Genomic DNA, 18,392 nt, shown 5'->3' with positions numbered 1-18,392 from the left:
CTAATAATGAGATAAACGCGGTAGCCAGGGAGTCATTATCAACGTCGACATGAATGTTAAAATCGCCTACAATAATAACTTTATCTGATTTAAGAACTAAACTGGATAAAAACTCTGAGAATTCAGATACAAATTCAGAATACGGGCCAGGAGCAGAGTAAATGTACTTAGTTACTTTCCACCACTGGACTCTCACAGACAAACATGATTCTATGTTGCTGTAAACATCTGTCTGTCTGTGTCTCAGTGTTGCCTTCAGACATCCAGCAGCTGTTGGTGGTTAAAGAAGAGGTTCCAAAAATAAAATAAAAAGTCCAAAGAAAATGTTAATTAGATTTCTGAAAAATCTATAATATCTGGAAAAAATGTTAATAAATATCTTTTTTTGATTTGATTTGATTTCTTTATTTCGAACATTTAAAAAAATATACATATGTTGTAGAAAACAAAACAGAACAGAATAAAAAATGAATATATAAAATGTCGTAAGCAAATATTACTTAAATGTCTGAAAAAATGTTGATTAAACCGCCCAAAAAAACAAAACAAAAAAAAAACTTTTAAGTGATTAGATGTCGGGACAAGTCAGAAAAATGCATAAAATATTCATAAAATGTTTGAAAATAGATTTGTGTGGGCACTATATCCTGCAGCGTGTCAGGTTGCTCACCTGGCATCAAATGACAGTTTGTCTCTGTTTCCTGTTTGGTGCAGAGGTCCAGCAGCAGCTGTTGGTGGTTAAAGAAGAGGTTCCCCCTGAGCAGCAGGAGTGGAGCTCCAGTGTGGACCAGGAGGACCCAGAGCCCCCACACATTAAAGAGGAAGAGGAGGAACTGTGGAGCAGTCAGGAGGGAGAGCAGCTTCAAGGGCTGGAGGAGGCTGATATCACCAAGTTCACATTCACTCCTGTCCCTGTGAAGAGTGAAGATGATGAAGAGACACCTCAGTCTGAGGGACACCACTGTGGAGGACCAGGACCAGGACCAGTGGCTGACGACAAGACCAGAGACTGTTCCGAAGCTGAGACTGACAACAGTGATGATTGGACAGAGACCAAGGAACCGTCAGGTTTAAAGAAACCATTTACCTGCTCCAGGTGCGGGAAAAAAATTAGCACTAAGGCTCATCTGAGGGAACACATTAGGACTCATACAGGAGAGAAACCGTTCAGCTGCACTGAATGTGGGAAAAGATTTGGCACAACAATAGATCTGAAGGGACACATGAGGACGCACGCCGGAGAGAAACCGTTCAGCTGCTCTGTCTGTAAGAAGTCTTTCGCACAGGGCGGAGGTTTACAGCTGCACATGAAAATCCACACTGGAGAGAAACCATTCAGCTGTTCAGTGTGTGGGAAAAGATTTATCCAGAAGGTGCAGCTGACGCAACACATGACCATCCACAGTGGAGAGAAACCATTCGGCTGCGACGTTTGTCACAGAAGATTTGCCACTCGTCAGCTGGTGACACAACACAGATGTGTTGGCAGTCAGTCCTCGCAACGAACTCCAACTGAATACGTAAATACAGAAGCTGATGGAGAGAACTGTGGAGGACAAGGTCCAGTCAGGAATTCAGATCCAGATCCACATTCACAAGACAAGATCGGAGACTCTTCTGAAGCTGAGACTGACGACAGTGACGATTGGACGGAAACCAGAGAACCTCAGTCAGGGTTCACATATCAGAGATATAAAAAAGTCTTTGATAACAAGACTGGAAATAACCTTGGTAATTTTTATAAACATGCTCAGAACCACGTGAAAACTGAGGATGTCTTTGAGACTGAAACAGGAAGTAATAATACAGAGGAGAAACCTTTCAGTTACACTGAAAACTCAGATTCTCACCTGATGTGCGACACAGGAGTGAAACCGTTCCATTGCTCAGTGTGTAGCGTCGGTTTCAGCGACAGTGAGGCGTTAGTCCAGCACATGCGGGTCCACACTAGACAGACTCAGTTCAGATGCCAAATCTGTGGTCAAGAATTCGCTTGGAGGCGTTACCTGACTAAACACATGGAGGTCCACAAAATCTACAGCTGCAGAGTCTGCGACAAAAAGTTCACCTGGTACTATCAGCTGAAAGACCACCAGTGTGTCGGCCACCAGTCTGACACTGACAGAGAGGACTGTGGCGGACCAGGACCAGCCAGGAACTCAGATCCAGGTCCAGATTTACAACCAGGCACCGATGATAGTGTTGATAGTGACTTTTGGAAGGAGACCAGAGAACGTCCCTCTGGTTCAGACTCCTTTAAAAAATGCGAGAGATGTAAAACTGACGTGAAACCGTTCAGCTGCTCCGAGTGCATGAAAACGTTTGGCTCCAGTGGAGAACTTAAGATCCACATGAGGACTCACACCGGAGAGAAACCGTTCACCTGCTTGGTTTGTCAGAAATCTTTTACGCAGAGAGGAAGTTTGCGGAGACACGTGATGGTTCACATCAGGGAGAAACCGTTTAATAGCTCACTGCATGACACAAGACCCCGCGGCAGGTCCAGCTCAGCCCATCATGTGAGAATCCACACAAGGTCATCAACGCAGCTCAGGAACCATCAGCATGTCGGTCTTCAGTCTGCAAAGCTTCATCAGAGTCAACAGATAAAAACAGAAGCTGGTGGAAAATCAGAACCAGTGAATGCAGGAGGAGAAGTACGACCAGTGCTCAGAGACTCTTCTGAAGCTGAGACTGATGACAGTGATAATTGGACGGAGACCAAGGGTCAGTCAGGTGTAAAGAAACCGTTCAGCTGCTCCAAGTGCGGGAAAAGATTTGGCCTCAAAGGTAACCTGAACCGACACATGCGGACTCACACAGGAGAGAAACGTTTTAACTGCTCAGTGTGTACGAAATCTTTCGCTCAGGGTGGAACGTTACAGAGACACATGACGGTTCACACCGGAGAGAAACGATACAACTGCAGCGTCTGTAATGAAAGATTTGCCTGGCGTCAACAAGCCGACAGACATAAATGTCCCGGCCGTTATGGCGGAGAGGACAGTGGAGGACCAGAACCAGCTGGGAACTCTGATCCAGATCCAGATTTACAACCAGACTCTTTGAGATGTGGTCCTGATGAGAAACCATTCAGCTGCTCCGAGTGCAACAAAAGATTTGCCCGAAAGGCCCATCTTCAGGAACACATGAGAACCCACACGAGAGAGAAACCGTTCAGGTGCTCCATATGTACGAAGTCTTTCACCCAGAGCGGGAGTCTACGGCTTCACATGAGGAGCCACACTGGAGAGAAACCATTCAGCTGCTCAGTATGTGGGAAAAGATTCCATCGCAAGGAGAACTTAGTCCAGCACGACAGAACACACACCGGAGAGAAACCGTTCAGCTGCTCCGTCTGCAAGAAGTCTTTCACTCAGAGAGGAAACTTACTGACACACATGAGGACGCATACGAGAGGGGACGGATTTAGCTGCAGCGTCTGCGGACAAATGTTCGCTCGGCTGTTTCAGCTCAGGAACCATCAGTGTGACGGACGTCATCTGTCGCAGCTTCGTGAAACTGCATCAGACTGAGAACAGAGAACTTTTGTTGGTTAAAAAAAAAAGACTGTTACTAAATGTTTCTGTCTCGTTAAAAACTGTTTCAAAGAAATTCATTCTTGTTAAAAAACTCACAAAAAGTTTAGTTTTTGTTAACAACCAAAAAACAGTTCTTAACCCAGAGCCCGACCTGATCAACCTGATCAGCCTGACCAGCCTCACACTGAGTTGTGAGGATCACGCTGTTTTCCTCAGGGATCAGAAACATCAGACAGAGTGTTGAACTATAACGTAGTCCCTGGCCTGGTGATGTCGGATAGCTCTCCCCTCTCTCTCACAGCTGGAACACATTTCTCATGTCAGCAAAGATCAGCTCAGGTCAATGACCTCGACACCTCGACGTGTCATCTTGACCCAACCCTCATCCCATTTTTCAAACAAGTGTTTAGTTGTCTTGAGGATTTTGTTCTTGAAAGTGTAAATTAGTCTCTGGTCAAACCTCTTCTCAAGAGACGCTCTGGTCTGAAGCAGCTTCAGGCACATTTCTAATCCACCTGATGAGAGTGAGTGAGTGAGATCACCGGAGAGCGAGTGTCCCGACAGCTCAACAGTTATTTAAATTCACACTGTATCAGCTTTTGCACGATTAATCGCAGCACCCTTCTAAACCGGCTCCATACCCATCTGAACATTTCAGGCTCAGTTCTAACCTGGTTCAACCCTATGCTGACGATACTCAGCTGTATATCTCATTCTCATCACATGATAAAAGCCCAAGTGAAAAACTGTCTCACTGTTTCGACCACATTAACGCGTGGATGTCCCAAAATTTCCTGCAACTCAACAGGGACAAAACAGAGGTTCTAATCATTGGTTCAAAAGAAAAGCAACTTCGATGTAACATCATTTAGAAAAGCTGAAGTACAGAAGCTTTTATCTGACGCAGACTGGACCACTTTAATGCCTTGTTCTCAGACCTCTCATAGAAACCTTTAAACAAACTGCAGATGATCCAAAATGCAGCAGCACGTCAACTCACCAAGACTAAACATAGAGGACACATGACTCCGGTTTTAGAGGCCCTTCGTCGACTTCCTGTTCACTGTTTAAATCTCTTGATGGACTGGCTCCTGACTGTTAATCTGATATGTTGGTCAGTCCCTCAGATCCTTCAGGTCCTCCACCTCTGGTCGACTAAATGTAGTCAAACTAAAAGACACGGTGATGCTGCGTTCAGAGGACGTCAAGCTCTGATTCAGTCAACAGCTTCAAACTAAACCTTAAAACCTTCAAATCAGACCCAGCTAAAACACAATGTTCTCATAACTGTCCTGGAAGCTTCTGGGAACATTCCCAAACGTTCCCAGAACATGTTTTTAATGCAGTAGCTGGCAGGAAGTAAACAGGGACTGCAGATTGACGTCTCATTGTGACGAACGTTTTGACGACGTGATGATGTCACAACAGAAACAAATGTGAAATAATTTGTAATAAAGTTTTTTATGATTTGTGTTTTCACTGTTTTTTGTTCAGATGATTTTATTTTTAATAAATGTTCAAGTTTCAGACCGGAGTGTTGGACAGAGTTTGTGGGGTCGAAACACCGCAGAAATAAAACTCAGTTTCAAAACTGTCCTCTCAAAAATGAAAAGTAAAAACACATAAAACATAAAACAATGAAAAACATACACATTAAAAATCAAAACGTAAAATACAGAAATATTTACATATAAAACACACATGATAAAAACAAAAGAGAACAGACATAAATATGATAAAAAAAATAAAACCAAAATTGAAAGAATAAAAAATAAAGACATGAAAATAAAAATAACATATTTAGATAGAAAACTATAGACACACACACACACACACACACACACACACACAGATATAGGAAAGTATTATCATCAAAATGCCCACAGGTAAAAAAAAACTCATCATTCAGAGTAATATATATTACATGTGTGATATTTACTGTAGATTGATCTGTAACAACACGTCATGATTGATTATTGATAATATTTATTATCAGTAATGTGTGAAGGACCGGAAGTTGTCAGCAGGAAAAGTGTAAAAGTTCCTTTAAACAGTGACTCAGTAAAAAAGTCTTTTCTTAGTCTTTTTTTTATATATTATCTTTATTAACAAATTCAAACATTTCAGTCAAGATGCAGCACATTTAGCAAAACCTAACATACAGTCAGTATAAATCACGTGAACAACATTATAACATGAAATAAATTAAAACAGAAGGAAAAGAAAGAGTCAGAGATTTAATTAAGAATCAAACTTTTATAAACACATGAGGCTTGTTTAGTTTTTATATATTTCAAAGGGTTTTTTTTTTTTAATTAAACAGCTCATTCATAAAAATTAAAAACAGTGGTGTGACATTTGAACTCTACATCTATGGACAAAGTATTTAGCCATAATAATTAAAGTCTTACAGAGCACAGATGGCTGCTTGAGAATCCTTTGCAGAAGTCAAAAAATACATGTTCAAGTGTTCCAATTTCAAGGTCACAAAATTTACATTTATTTCTTTAAAATTAAATCTTTGTCTAAGAAACTCGTTACAAGGATGAACGTCATTTAAATGGCTCTCTTTAGTTGTTGGTGGGGTGGGGACACAGAGGTATCTGTACTGTTTCCTTTTTAACGGTAAAGGGAAGATTTCAGACATGACAGCATGTCTTATCATTTTATTTCTCCCTAGATTCAATGTCATTGATATAAAGTGAAGGTAACTGTGGAGCTCACACCATATAAGGTGTCATGCCTCTTACTATAGTTACCGTTGCTTTAATCACCACTGTGTGTTAAATGTCTCACTGAATTCATTATATTGGAGAAAATGACCACTTGAATCCATGAGGTGTAAAACAGACCAGACACATCACAACAACACAAGGACTGTCTTCTCATTAATTTGTGTCTGTTATTCCAGATATATCGTGCTCATGGATCATTTTACAACATAACAGGACGTGTTCATGGAATTTAGAAGCAAAACATCAACACCACCACACACTGCAGATATTTTAAAAGGGATGTGAAACCACAAACCATTTCTCTTTAGTTTGAATGGCTTTAACCATTTTAGTTTTATCGTACCAGTTATTGCCTCATAATCACTTACATTTAAACCTCTTCATCTGATGTTTCACTGCGTCTCCTCTCCTGAGATACTGATGTTTATCTCTCCAGATAAAGTTAAAGTTTGTTTGGTTAATTGACATAATGAAAGTTTCTGGAACTGAGACGGCACCATACATTATTCTAGATAATGATTCAGTTTTAGTAATACGTCCAAATAATGACAGATGTCTGTGTATATATACATATACATATACATATATATATATATATATATATATGTATATATATTGAAATATAAAGCGAGAGAAGAACTGAACATTGTGTCTGGTAAAAAGAAAAGTCAATCAATTCTTAACTCGTGGTGACACAGACATCTGTCATTATTTGGACATATTACTAAAACTGAATCATTATCTAGAATAATGTATCGTGCTGTCTCAGTTCCAGTGTTTGGTCATGTGTGTCAATGAGTTCACTCTTTTTTTTAATTCAGGTGAAGTCCAGTCCGCCACTTAGTCTTATTTTGAAATTCTTTCCCGGAAGTGATAGTAGTCATTTCCGGTGGTCTGACCGCCGTGATTAGCAGTGTTAGCAGAGTGAACCGTTAGCTGGATCTAAATAACGGCAGAAAAATAAACCGTCAGAGTTTAGTTCAGTAACCGGAGCAAAGATGGACCCACACCGGAAGCTGCTGTCTGACGTCACGGACGAGGCTTTAAACCCGCGAAGAAGAAGAAGAGGTTTGTTTCCTGTCTGCTAATGTTGCTAAGCTAACGTTAACCGGTGTTGTGCCTCTACTGGTTTCCAATTTAACTGGTTTCCTTACCAAACAGCCGCAGATGTGCTGCGCCTCCGTCAGCAGATTCGTCACAAATTCACAAACACACACAACATATTACTGGCGATCTTAAAGTCGCAGCCCACATGTACCACAGCGAATATGCTTCTGTCAGTGAGCACTACGTACCAGCGACATTAAAATAAGAAAGGAAAGAAAACATGATATACACAAATTTGCATCAAGCTGAACTCGATATCACGTCAACTAAAGACAATATAACACAAACCGCACGTCTACCTGTGTGAGCCACTGAGACGCACAAAGTACACAGCTTTCCTCGGGTATTAGTAAGTTACGTCAGCATCCAGGTAACATTTTGATTTGGGCTGACCTGAGACAACTGGTTACCCTCGGCTTACCTTGAAAATATCCAAGCATATTTATCAGTGTTTCTTGTTCTTTTTCCACGAGTCTACAAACATATTCAGTGCCACATTACAGTCTACACAACACTGCACACCATGACAAAGCCTGTCATGTTTAAAAGTGTCGATCATATTTTCTTTACTTTCTTATTTTAATGTCGCTGGTACGTAGTGCTCACTTACAGAAGCATATTCGCTGTGGTAGATGTGGGCTGCGACTTTAAAATCGCCAGTAATATGTTGTGTATGTTTGTGAATTTGTGATGAATCTGCTGACGGAGGCGCAGCACATCTGCGACTGTTCGGTAAGGAAACCAGTTAAATTGGAAACCAGTAGAGACACAACACCGGTTAGCCGCAGTTAGCTTCAGTCTGAGCCTTTGTTTGTTTATTAGAGGAAGCGGGAGAAGTAACAAAGTACTTTAACTTGTAACAGCGTATTTCTACTCTAGTATCAGTACTTCTACTCAGTTTCACACCAACAGAAGTTTGAACAAACACCATTCAGAAACTTTCAGGATTTAAAAGAAATTTATTTATTTTTTTTTTTTTTTACAACTCAGACATTAAAATGTTGTAAGAGGAAGAGTTGGACAAAACATCTGTCACATGTAACAATAATCACATGTGATTATACATGTGAATAATGTCACACGTGATTATTGTCACATGTGACAATAATTATAATAATTATAATTATGTTGACTGCATGTTATATTATAATAATTATAATTATGTTGACTACATGTTGACCACTCATGGTGTCTAAATCAATCCAATACATTCTTAAAATACTGAAGAACTGAAAAATGCTATAATTGGCTCCCCAGATAAAATATGAAGCTGCTACAACCTTCTTTTTTAAAATTCTGCATAGACAGAAATTAAGTTTTAATTTTTCTGTTCTGTATCTATTCACACCAGAGTAATTAGGTGATATTTACCTTCTTTAAGACACCAGATTTGAAGTCTTACCTTTCACCAGGCACCAGATATATGGGTGTAGCCCGTATAGTTGTGGAGATATACTCATGTTTATGTGTGTATGGTGTTTCATGTCCATAAAACATGAAAGGTTTATTTATATCAAGATCCCTGTGCCTACGGTGATCATAACCATATGATTCAGCTGCAAGACTGATGTTTCTGAATTTAAGGAAAATGATACTCAAGAAACAAATCAACACTTTTTACTTTTGAAGCAATCATTTGAACAAAGAACTAGAAAAAATAGACGATGATCCTTACGTGAAAGAATGTGGAGCACACGAGTACAGTATTCAGATTATTTCAAGGCCCGACTCAAGATCAGTCATCAGTTTCTGAGTCAGTCAGGTCTGTATCTGTGATCATCACGTCAAGTTATCCTCTTGGGCTTGATGTGATGCTTGACATGTTTGCAACTTGTACAGGTTGGTACATTTCAAGCCTTTGCTCATGCACTGGCAGCTTGCGTCTACGACTGCAGCTGCAGCACTGCCTCAGGGGCTGGAGACCCCCACATCCATTCCAGGGTGAGCTGACCATCATCATTTCTGGCCCAGCCATGTTCAACTAGGCTTGGGACTTGCAGCTGTTGCTGGAGATTAACTCTCCAGATGCTAGCCGGGTAGCTGGCACGCATAGCATGCATAAAGAGGCAGTCCTTGCATGGTGGTAGCTGGCTAGATTCAAGCTCCCCACGCCATGCGCAGAAAAGTTGGTAGCGGGCTGTGTTGATGTCCTCTGTTGTCGCAGGTGCTGAGTACAATTTACATGTGAATGCGTGAATGCTTGCAGCCTCTTGAACAGGTCAGGGGATACTTCCCAGGACTGCCCCAGCTCTTCTTTCTGGAAATGCTCTGATCTTGTGATAAGCTTCAAGGCTCAGTGCTTACCACGGCCTGCGAAGGCACTCACAGTATCGCACCTGGTGAATGCATGCATGCCACCCAGAGCATTACAGACACCGTCTCCCAGCCCCTGACGTAGCTTGGTGATGTAAGGGATAATGTATACCCCGACGCACAGCAGTGTTTTGTCACCTTACCCTCACAGAAAAGGAAAAAAACAACTTTGTAACGATGATGTGATGAAAGAATTTGCGCTCCAATTTAGTTCTAAATTTAAAAATAAAAAAAACAACAACACCGAAGACGTAGGGATGCATGACAAAATTGGCACGTCATTGGTATCGGCTTTAAAATGATAAAAAAAAAAAAAACGATACTGATATTGATATCAGTTATGGGCCAAATCAATATCAGCGTGTCAGATATCAGTAAATAATCCAACATGAAGCTGTTGTATAAATGAAACAGTCCAACATGTCAGAGATTTGCTCATGTACGAGTTTTATGATAAATATGGTAAGAGAGATTTAATCATCAGTCAGCTGATTCATTTTTGTTTTTGTTTGTTTGTTTATTATGTTTTGTAATTCTCAGCGTGATGTAACGACCTGACACCTGTTAGCTTGTTTTATATTATCATATTAACGTCTGTCTGTGTTTCAGTTTTACCTTCAGACGTCCAGCAGCTGTTGGTTGTTCAAGAATTAGAATAGCACACAAATGATGATAAAATCTCTGATAAATATAAAAACAATGCCTGAATAAATGGTATTAAAATGTCCCAAAAATGTTAAAGGAATGTCCGAAGAACTTCATTAAAAAGTCTGAAAGAATTATGATAAAATGTCCAAAAAACATAATTAGAATTTCCAGAAAAATATTGATATGTTCGGGGAAAAAAAACATTTCTAAGTCTAAAAAAATGCTGATAAATTGTCTAAAAATATTATTAAATTGTCCGATAAAATGTTGTCAGAACCTGTCAGAAAAATGCTGATGAAATGTCTGAAACATTTTTAAAGTCTAAAAAACTGTTTTAAAAAGTCAGAAAATGGGTTTTAAAAATGTCTGAAGAAATGTTAAAAAAGTATTAAAACAGCACCCTAATAAATGTTTATAAAATGTCCTAAAACCATAATTAAAATGTTCAAAAAAAAAAAAAGTTGCAATTTCCTAAAAAAATAAATAAATAAATGAGAAGTGGCACTAAAATGTCCCAAAAAATGGTGAAGAAATTTCCAAAGAACTTAATTAAAATGTTGGACAAAAATGTTGATAAAATGTCCAATAAAACATTATTAAAATGTTTGATAAAATGTAAATTTGTATTGAAGAGGCTTTCGCACACCAGGATAATCAGCGTCTGTCATCAGGTGCATTGGCACAGCACAAAGTGCTAAACATGGAAAGATGGAATGCTTGCAAGTCAGTATGTGAGCAGTCCTTCTTTCCATGAAAAAATGGAAATCATATGTCCAAAAAATATTTTGAAAAGTCCCCAAAAAATGTCTGGATATTGTGTAAGAAAATGTTTAAAAAATGTCTGATGAAATGTCCAAAAGACATTATTAAAATGTCTGAAAAATGTTATTTAAATGTCCCAACTTTTTTTTTTTTTTTTAAAAAAGTCCAAAAAATGTTGATAAATTTTCTCAAATTTTGTTTGGTGCAGAGGTCCAGCAGCAGCTGTTGGTGGTTAAAGAAGAGGTTCCCCCTGAGCAGCAGGAGTGGAGCTCCAGTGTGGACCAGGAGGACCCAGAGCCCCCACACATTAAAGAGGAAGAGGAGGAACTGTGGAGCAGTCAGGAGGGAGAGCAGCTTCAAGGGCTGGAGGAGGCTGATATCACCAAGTTCACATTCACTCCTGTCCCTGTGAAGAGTGAAGATGATGAAGAGAAACCTCAGTCTGAGGGACACCACTGTGGAGGACCAGGACCAGGACCAGACAGAAACTCAGAGACTGGAGACTCTTCTGAATCTGAGACTGACGACAGCGATGATTGGACGGAGACCAGAGAACCTCCATCAGGTGTAAAGAAACCGTTCAGTTGCTCTGACTGCAGGAAAACGTTCGGTAAAAGCGGGAACCTGAAGCAGCACATGAAATCTCACACGGGAGAGAAACCGTTTGCCTGCTCCGAGTGCGGGAAACGATTCGGCCTCAAAGGGAACCTGAAGCAGCACATGAGGACGCACACAGGAGAGAAACCGTTCGGCTGCTCTGTGTGTCAAAAATCGTTTGCGCAGAGAGGAAGTTTACAGACGCACATGAGGATCCACACCGGAGAGAAAATCTTCAGCTGCTCCATCTGTCAGCGAAGCTTCTCATGGTGTCATCAGCTCAGGAACCATCGGTGTGAGCGCCGAGGATCCAAACCAACCAGGGACCGAGTCCTGCTGCCACGCCCACGCAGCGACCAGCCCATGGTGTTGGTGTACCTGTCAGGTACTCTGGACTCCTACTGACGCGTGTCAGGGACTTAAACTGTGGACTTCCTGTTTGACATCATCACTTTACCGTCACAAAACAATCCTCTGATGCTCATGAAAACGTCGGAATAATAACTAAACAAATAAAAAGTGCTGCGCGGTGAGTTAGCATCAGCTAGCTCACATGGCTAACAGATGACCTGTTATTAATGCTGTGTTCTGTAAATAAAATGTTGTTTAATGAATCACATGTTGTTTGTCTTCAGACAGATTTTAACCTTTGGAAACAAAAAATAACCTCTAATTCACACTTTATTTATTTATTCAGTATTTTTACGTCACTGATTGAAACAGGAACAAAAATATTTCAGTTGCTCTTCCTGAGGTTTCTACCGGTTTTTTTTCCCCCGTTAAAGGGTTTTTTTTGGGGAGTTTTTCCTGATCAGCTGTGAGGGTCATAAGGACAGAGGGATGTTGTATGCTGTAAAGCCCTGTGAGGCAAATTGTGATTTGTGATATTGGGCTTTATAAATAAAATTGATTGATTGATTGATTGATTGAGGACTTTGATGAAATAAAAAAACAACAAGGAAAAGAGTAAAAATTATAGATTACAATAATTCTTCAATTTTTTCCCCTATTTATAAAAATAACTTCCTAAATCTATTTTTATTTTATTTTGTTATTTTATTTTATTTTACTTGATGTTATTTCATTTTGTTTCTTTGTTTTTGTTAATTCATTTTATATTTTATTTGAATTTGTGATAAGTTATTGGTTTACTTTTATTTATTTATTTATTTTTCAAAGATTTGGAACATTTCAGGTTGCTCGCTGCCTCTTTCCTCATGTTTTTTAAAGAAGTTGCAGCGACAGAGTTTTAAGGGTTAAATCCTCGTGAGCGGCGTCTGACAGCAGCAGAAACGTCACTCCAGGTTTCAAAGGGCTAAATTTCACAGAGCTGTTTGTGTTGAGATAATATTTAGTTATATTCTAGTTCTGACGTATGGAATTGAAATTGATAACCTAAAAGTCTTTCCACAGAATCCCTCGCTATCGGATCATTATCTGATTACTTTTGATTTCTTTTTACTCGATTACACGCCACTCAGCAACAGTTACTATACTAGATGTTTATCAGATAGTGCTGTCGCAAAACTTAAGGAAAAGATTACTTCGTCGTTAAATTCAATACCAATACCTTCAGTAACAGAGGTTTCCCGTGCCGACTTTAACCTCTCCCGAATTGATCATTTTGTTGATAGCACCATAGGCTCGCTACGAACAATGCTCAACTCTGTAGCTCCTCTTAAAAAGAAGTTAAAAAAGCAAAGAAAGTTCGCTCCTTGGTATAACTCTCAAACCCGTAGGTTTAAACAAATATCGCGAAAGTTTGAAAGGAATTGGCGATTAACCAAACTGGAAGAATCTCGTTTAATCTGGACAGACAGTCTCAAAACTTATAAGAGGGCCTCCATAATGCCAGAGCAAACTATTACTCAGCATTAATAGAAGACAATAAGAACAACCCCAGGTTTCTTTTCAGCACTGTAGCCAGGCTGACTGAGAGTCAGAGCTCTATTGAGCCTTGTATTCCTTTAGCCCTTAGCAGTAATGATTTTATGAGCTTTTTTAATGACAAAATTCTAACTATTAGAGGCAAAATTCATGACCTCCTGCCCTCAGATAGTACCTATCTAACCTCAAACACAGCTGTAAGACCTAATATATATTTAGATTGCTTCTCCCCAATTTCTCTTCAAGAATTAACCGCAGTGATTTCTTCATCTAAATCATCAACGTGTCTCTTAGACCCCATCCCAACTAAGCTACTTAAGGAGGTCTTTCCTTTAGTTAACACTCATATATTAGATATGATCAATATATCCTTATTAACAGGCTATGTACCACAGTCTTTTAAGGTAGCTGTAATTAAACCTCTACTAAAAAAGCCCACCCTGGATCCAGAGGTGTTAGCCAACTATAGACCAATATCTAATCTTCCCTTTATGTCAAAGATCCTTGAGAAAGTAGTCAGAATAGCTGTGTGATTTCTCCATGATAATAATTTATTTGAGGAATTTCAGTCAGGATTTAGAGTGCATCATAGCACTGAGACAGCACTAGTTAAAATTACAAATGACCTTCTGATTGCTTCAGACAAAGGACTCGTCTCTGTACTTGTTTTATTAGAGCTTAGTGCGGCATTTGACACAATTGACCATCAAATTCTGCTGCAGAGACTGGATCACTTAATTGGCTTAAAAGGTTCTGCACTGAGCTGGTTTAAATCTTATTTATCTGATCGTTTTCAATTTGTTGACGTTCACAATGAACCATCCTTACGTACTAAAGTTTGTTTTGGAGTTCCACAAGGTTCTGTGCTCGGACCAATCCTATTTACTCTATATATGCTTCCTTTAGGTAACATCATTAGAAATCACTCTATAAATTTCCATTGTTATGCGGATGATACTCAGTTGTATTTATCAATGAAGCCAGAAGAAAGTAATCAATTAACTAAACTCCATAATTGCCTTAAAGACATAAAAACCTGGATGAGCACCAATTTCCTGATGTTAAATTCAGACAAAACTGAAGTTATTGTTCTTGGCCCCAAACAACTCAGAGACTCTTTATCTGATGACATAGTTTCTCTAGATGGCATTGCTCTGGCCCCTGCCACTACCGTAAGAAACCTCGGAGTAACATTTGATCAAGATTTGTCTTTTAATTCTCATTTAAAACAAACCTCACGGACTACATTTTTTCATCTGCGTAATATTGCGAAAATTAGGCCTATCCTGACCCGAAAAGATGCAGAAAAATTGGTCCATGCTTTTGTTACCTCAAGGCTGGATTACTGTAACTCTCTATTATCAGGTAGCTCTAGTAAGTCCTTAAAAACTCTCCAGCTAATTCAGAATGCAGCAGCACGTGTACTAACAGGAACTAAGAAACGAGATCATATCTCTCCTGTTTTAGCTTCTCTGCACTGGCTCCCTGTAAAATCCAGAACTGAATTTAAAATCCTACTGTTAACTTATAAAGCTCTAAATGGTCAAGCTCCATCATATCTTAGAGAGCTCATAGTGCCTTATTATCCCACCAGAACACTGCGCTCTGAGAACGCAGGGTTACTCGTGGTCCCTAAAGTCTCCAAAAGTAGATCAGGAGCCAGAGCCTTTAGCTATCAGGCTCCTCTCCTGTGGAATCATCTTCCTCTTACGGTCCGGGAGGCAGACACCGTCTCCACATTTAAGACTAGACTTAAGACTTTCCTCTTTGATAAAGCTTATAGTTAGGGCTGGCTCAGGCTTGCCCTGTACCAGCCCCTAGTTAGGCTGACTTAGGCCTAGTCTGCCGGAGGACCCCTCTATAATACACCGGGCCCCTTCTCTCCTTCTCTCTCTCTCTCTCTCTCTCTCTCTTTCTCTCTCTCTCGTATCCTATTACTGCATCTAGCTAACCCGGCCATTCTGCATGTCACTAACTCGGCTTCTTCTCCGGAGCCTTTGTGCTCCACTGTCTCTCAGATTAACTCATATCACAGCGGTGCCTGGACAGCGTGACGTGTGTGGTTGTGCTGCTGCCGTGGTCCTGCCAGATGCCTCCTGCTGCTGCTGCTGCCATCATTAGTCATTAGTCATACTTCTTCTGTTATTATACACATATGATTATTGTCACACATGTATACTGCCAGGTATTAATACATACTTTCAACATATTGTACCACAGTAGCCAGAACTATAACTATAATATTATTACTTTCAATAATGTTGTAAGCTACTGTCATTACCTGCATCTCTCTCTCTCTCTCTCTCTCTCTCTCTCTCTCTCTCTCTCTCTCTGTCTCATTGTGTCATGTGGATTACTGTTAATTTATCATGCTGATCTGTTCTGTACGACATCTATTGCACGTCTGTCCGTCCTGGAAGAGGGATCCCTCCTCAGTTGCTCTTCCTGAGGTTTCTACCGTTTTTTCCCCGTTAAAGGGTTTTTTGGGGAGTTTTTCCTGATCAGCTGTGAGGGTCATAAGGACAGAGGGATGTCGTATGCTGTAAAGCCCTGTGAGGCAAATTGTGATTTGTGATATTGGGCTTTATAAATAAAATTGATTGATTGATTGATTGATTTAATTTTTACCTGAGAGTTTTTGACGCTTGGCGCTCGTATCAACTTTATTTAAATGTTGTCAGACAACATTAAACAATTATAATTACATAGGTTTTTTTCCATAAATAAATGAAACAGGAACGAAAATATTTTGATGAAATTAAATCAAATTAAAACTCTGATGATGATCCTGATGTTAACCAGGTGTCACATGATCACACAGCTGTGACTCCATTTTGTTTTCTGTGCTGATGATGGTTGTTGGTATAAACTGTGTGTTTTTCATAATTCAACTTCAATTCAATTAAGGAGTAATAATAATAATTCTTTAATTTTTCCATATTTTTTTAAAACAATTTTTTAAATCTTTTATAATCTGTTATTTTATTTTGTGTTGTTCTTTTATTTTACTTTATTTTTTCTGGATAAGACGACTGTTTTTGATCGTGGACATCATCAACTCATATTGAGACATCTGACCACTGCTGGGACAGCGACATCGAGCTGGCTGTTACCATGGTTGCTGTTAGCATGGTTGCTGTTAGCATGGTTAGCTAGCATAGCCGGACTGTTTACATTTCTGTGGTTGCAGTTTTTATATTAACTGTTTATTGTTGTTTGTTTTGTTGTTGATTTTAAAAACAAACAAGTGAGGCGAGACATGTGGAGCGAGGTGGTGTCTCTGGGGAGGAGGTGGAGGACACAAAGACATCACTGGACTTCCTGTGTCCAAACAGTAGAAGCTAATGGATGGAGCTCTAAAGACGACCTGTGGCCCTTTGCTGCATGTCACTCCCTCTCTTTCTCCCCTTCACACTTGTCTGTCCATTAAAGGCTGAAAATGCCTCCCAAGAAATAAAAAAAAATAACAAAAACACTGGCATGGAGGCTCGCCATCCTCTTCCTCCAGAAAGCAGCTGTGACAAACTGGCCAAAATAATACGCTGCGTAGACGAAGACAGAGCCGAAGGAATCTGACATGTCTGTGGAACGAATATCTGACAAAGGAAAACGCAGACATTGTCAGAAGGACACGATTCCTGATGACAAAATTCAAACTGGTCACCAGAGACAGAGACAGGTCACCAGAAGCGGCCCACAGGGGTCAATGTCAAGTCCCACAGGGGTCAGTGTCAAGTCCCACAGGGGTCAATGTCAAGTCCCACAGGGGTCAGTGTCAAGTCCCACAGGGGTCAATGTCAGGTCCCACAGGGGTCAGTGTCAGGGCCCACAGGGGTCAATGTCAAGTCCCACAGGGGTCAATGTCAAGTCCCACAGGGGTCAATGTCAGGTCCCACAGGGGTCAATGTCAAGTCCCACAGGGGTCAGTGTCAGGGCCCACAGGGGTCAATGTCAAGTCCCACAGGGGTCAATGTCAAGTCCCACAGGGGTCAGTGTCAGGTCCCACAGGGGTCAATGTCAGGTCCCACAGGGGTCAGTGTCAGGTCCCGCAGGGGTCAATGTCAGGTCCCACAGGGGTCCTCAGTGTGTATATCGCAGTGTGTGTATCCCATTCAGAGAAGACTGGAGGAGATCAGTGTGATGTCATCACCTGGTCATGTGACCTGTAAACCAGAGTAAGAGGATTATGGTCTCTTGGTGAATCTCTGAGTTTTGCTGCTGTTATTCACACAGGAGAAGAAGAAGAGACAAGTACTTGATTGATTGATTGATTGTTAGATTGATGAAGCCAACAGTGTGCGCCGTGTTCCTGCTGCTGATCTGCTGCGTCCGTCTGCAGAGAGTTGACTGCAGTCTGCCCGTCTTCACGCCAGCATCCCCTCAGCTGCAGGTAGGACAGGTGCATGCGGAGAGGAAATTTGTCCTGTGGTGATGTCATCAATAAATATTTATGGCTGTCCGTCTGTCCGTCAGTTTGAAGTTTCACAGTCAGACAGTGTCACTGCTCTGAACAGGAAGAATGGACCCAGTCGACTTCCTGGACTCTGTCGACGGCTGAAGAGACGCAGAATCACCGTCCTGGTAAACACAGACAGGATGTGATGTCATCAGGTGGACAAGAAGCAGAAGCAGAGGGAGCAAGGTGTAGGGAGTGAGGTGTAGGGAGTGAAGTGTAGGGAGTGAGGTGTAGGGAGTGAAGTGTAGGGAGTGAAGTGTAGGGAGTGAGGTGTAGGGAGTGAAGTGTAGGGAGTGAAGTATAGGGAGTGAAGTGTAGGGAGTGAAGTATAGGGAGTGAAGTGTA

General features: G+C 40.6%; 3 protein-coding genes across 5 annotated transcripts in view; 2 read left to right on the top strand and 1 right to left on the bottom strand.

The window, feature by feature from the left end:
• LOC125904853 (zinc finger protein Xfin-like) overlaps nt 1-5,069 on the top strand; it is a 48,507-nt gene extending 43,438 nt beyond the window's left edge. For all 3 annotated transcript variants that reach the window (XM_049602537.1, XM_049602536.1, XM_049602538.1), the window contains exon 2: nt 715-5,069. In XM_049602537.1, coding sequence (XP_049458494.1) covers nt 715-3,536 — 2,822 coding nt within the window. In that variant the 3' untranslated portion in view covers nt 3,537-5,069. The remainder of the gene's footprint in view (nt 1-714) is intronic.
• Nucleotides 1-12,677, top strand: part of LOC125904865 (zinc finger protein 572-like) — a 36,718-nt gene extending 24,041 nt beyond the window's left edge. The window contains exon 5 of the mRNA XM_049602560.1: nt 11,316-12,677. Coding sequence (XP_049458517.1) covers nt 11,316-12,109 — 794 coding nt within the window. The 3' untranslated portion in view covers nt 12,110-12,677. The remainder of the gene's footprint in view (nt 1-11,315) is intronic.
• A 2,047-nt stretch (nt 12,678-14,724) lies between these two features.
• LOC125904867 (uncharacterized) overlaps nt 14,725-18,392 on the bottom strand; it is a 40,793-nt gene continuing 37,125 nt past the window's right edge. The window contains exon 2 of the mRNA XM_049602562.1: nt 14,725-14,825. The gene's annotated coding sequence lies outside the window, so the exon portion shown is untranslated. The remainder of the gene's footprint in view (nt 14,826-18,392) is intronic.

The sequence above is a fragment of the Epinephelus fuscoguttatus genome, linkage group LG17, assembly GCF_011397635.1.
Source record: "Epinephelus fuscoguttatus linkage group LG17, E.fuscoguttatus.final_Chr_v1".
In the NCBI taxonomy this organism is placed as follows: domain Eukaryota; kingdom Metazoa; phylum Chordata; class Actinopteri; order Perciformes; family Serranidae; genus Epinephelus; species Epinephelus fuscoguttatus.
Note: the sequence above shows the minus strand (reverse complement) of the source record. Positions and strands in the feature narration are given on the sequence as shown.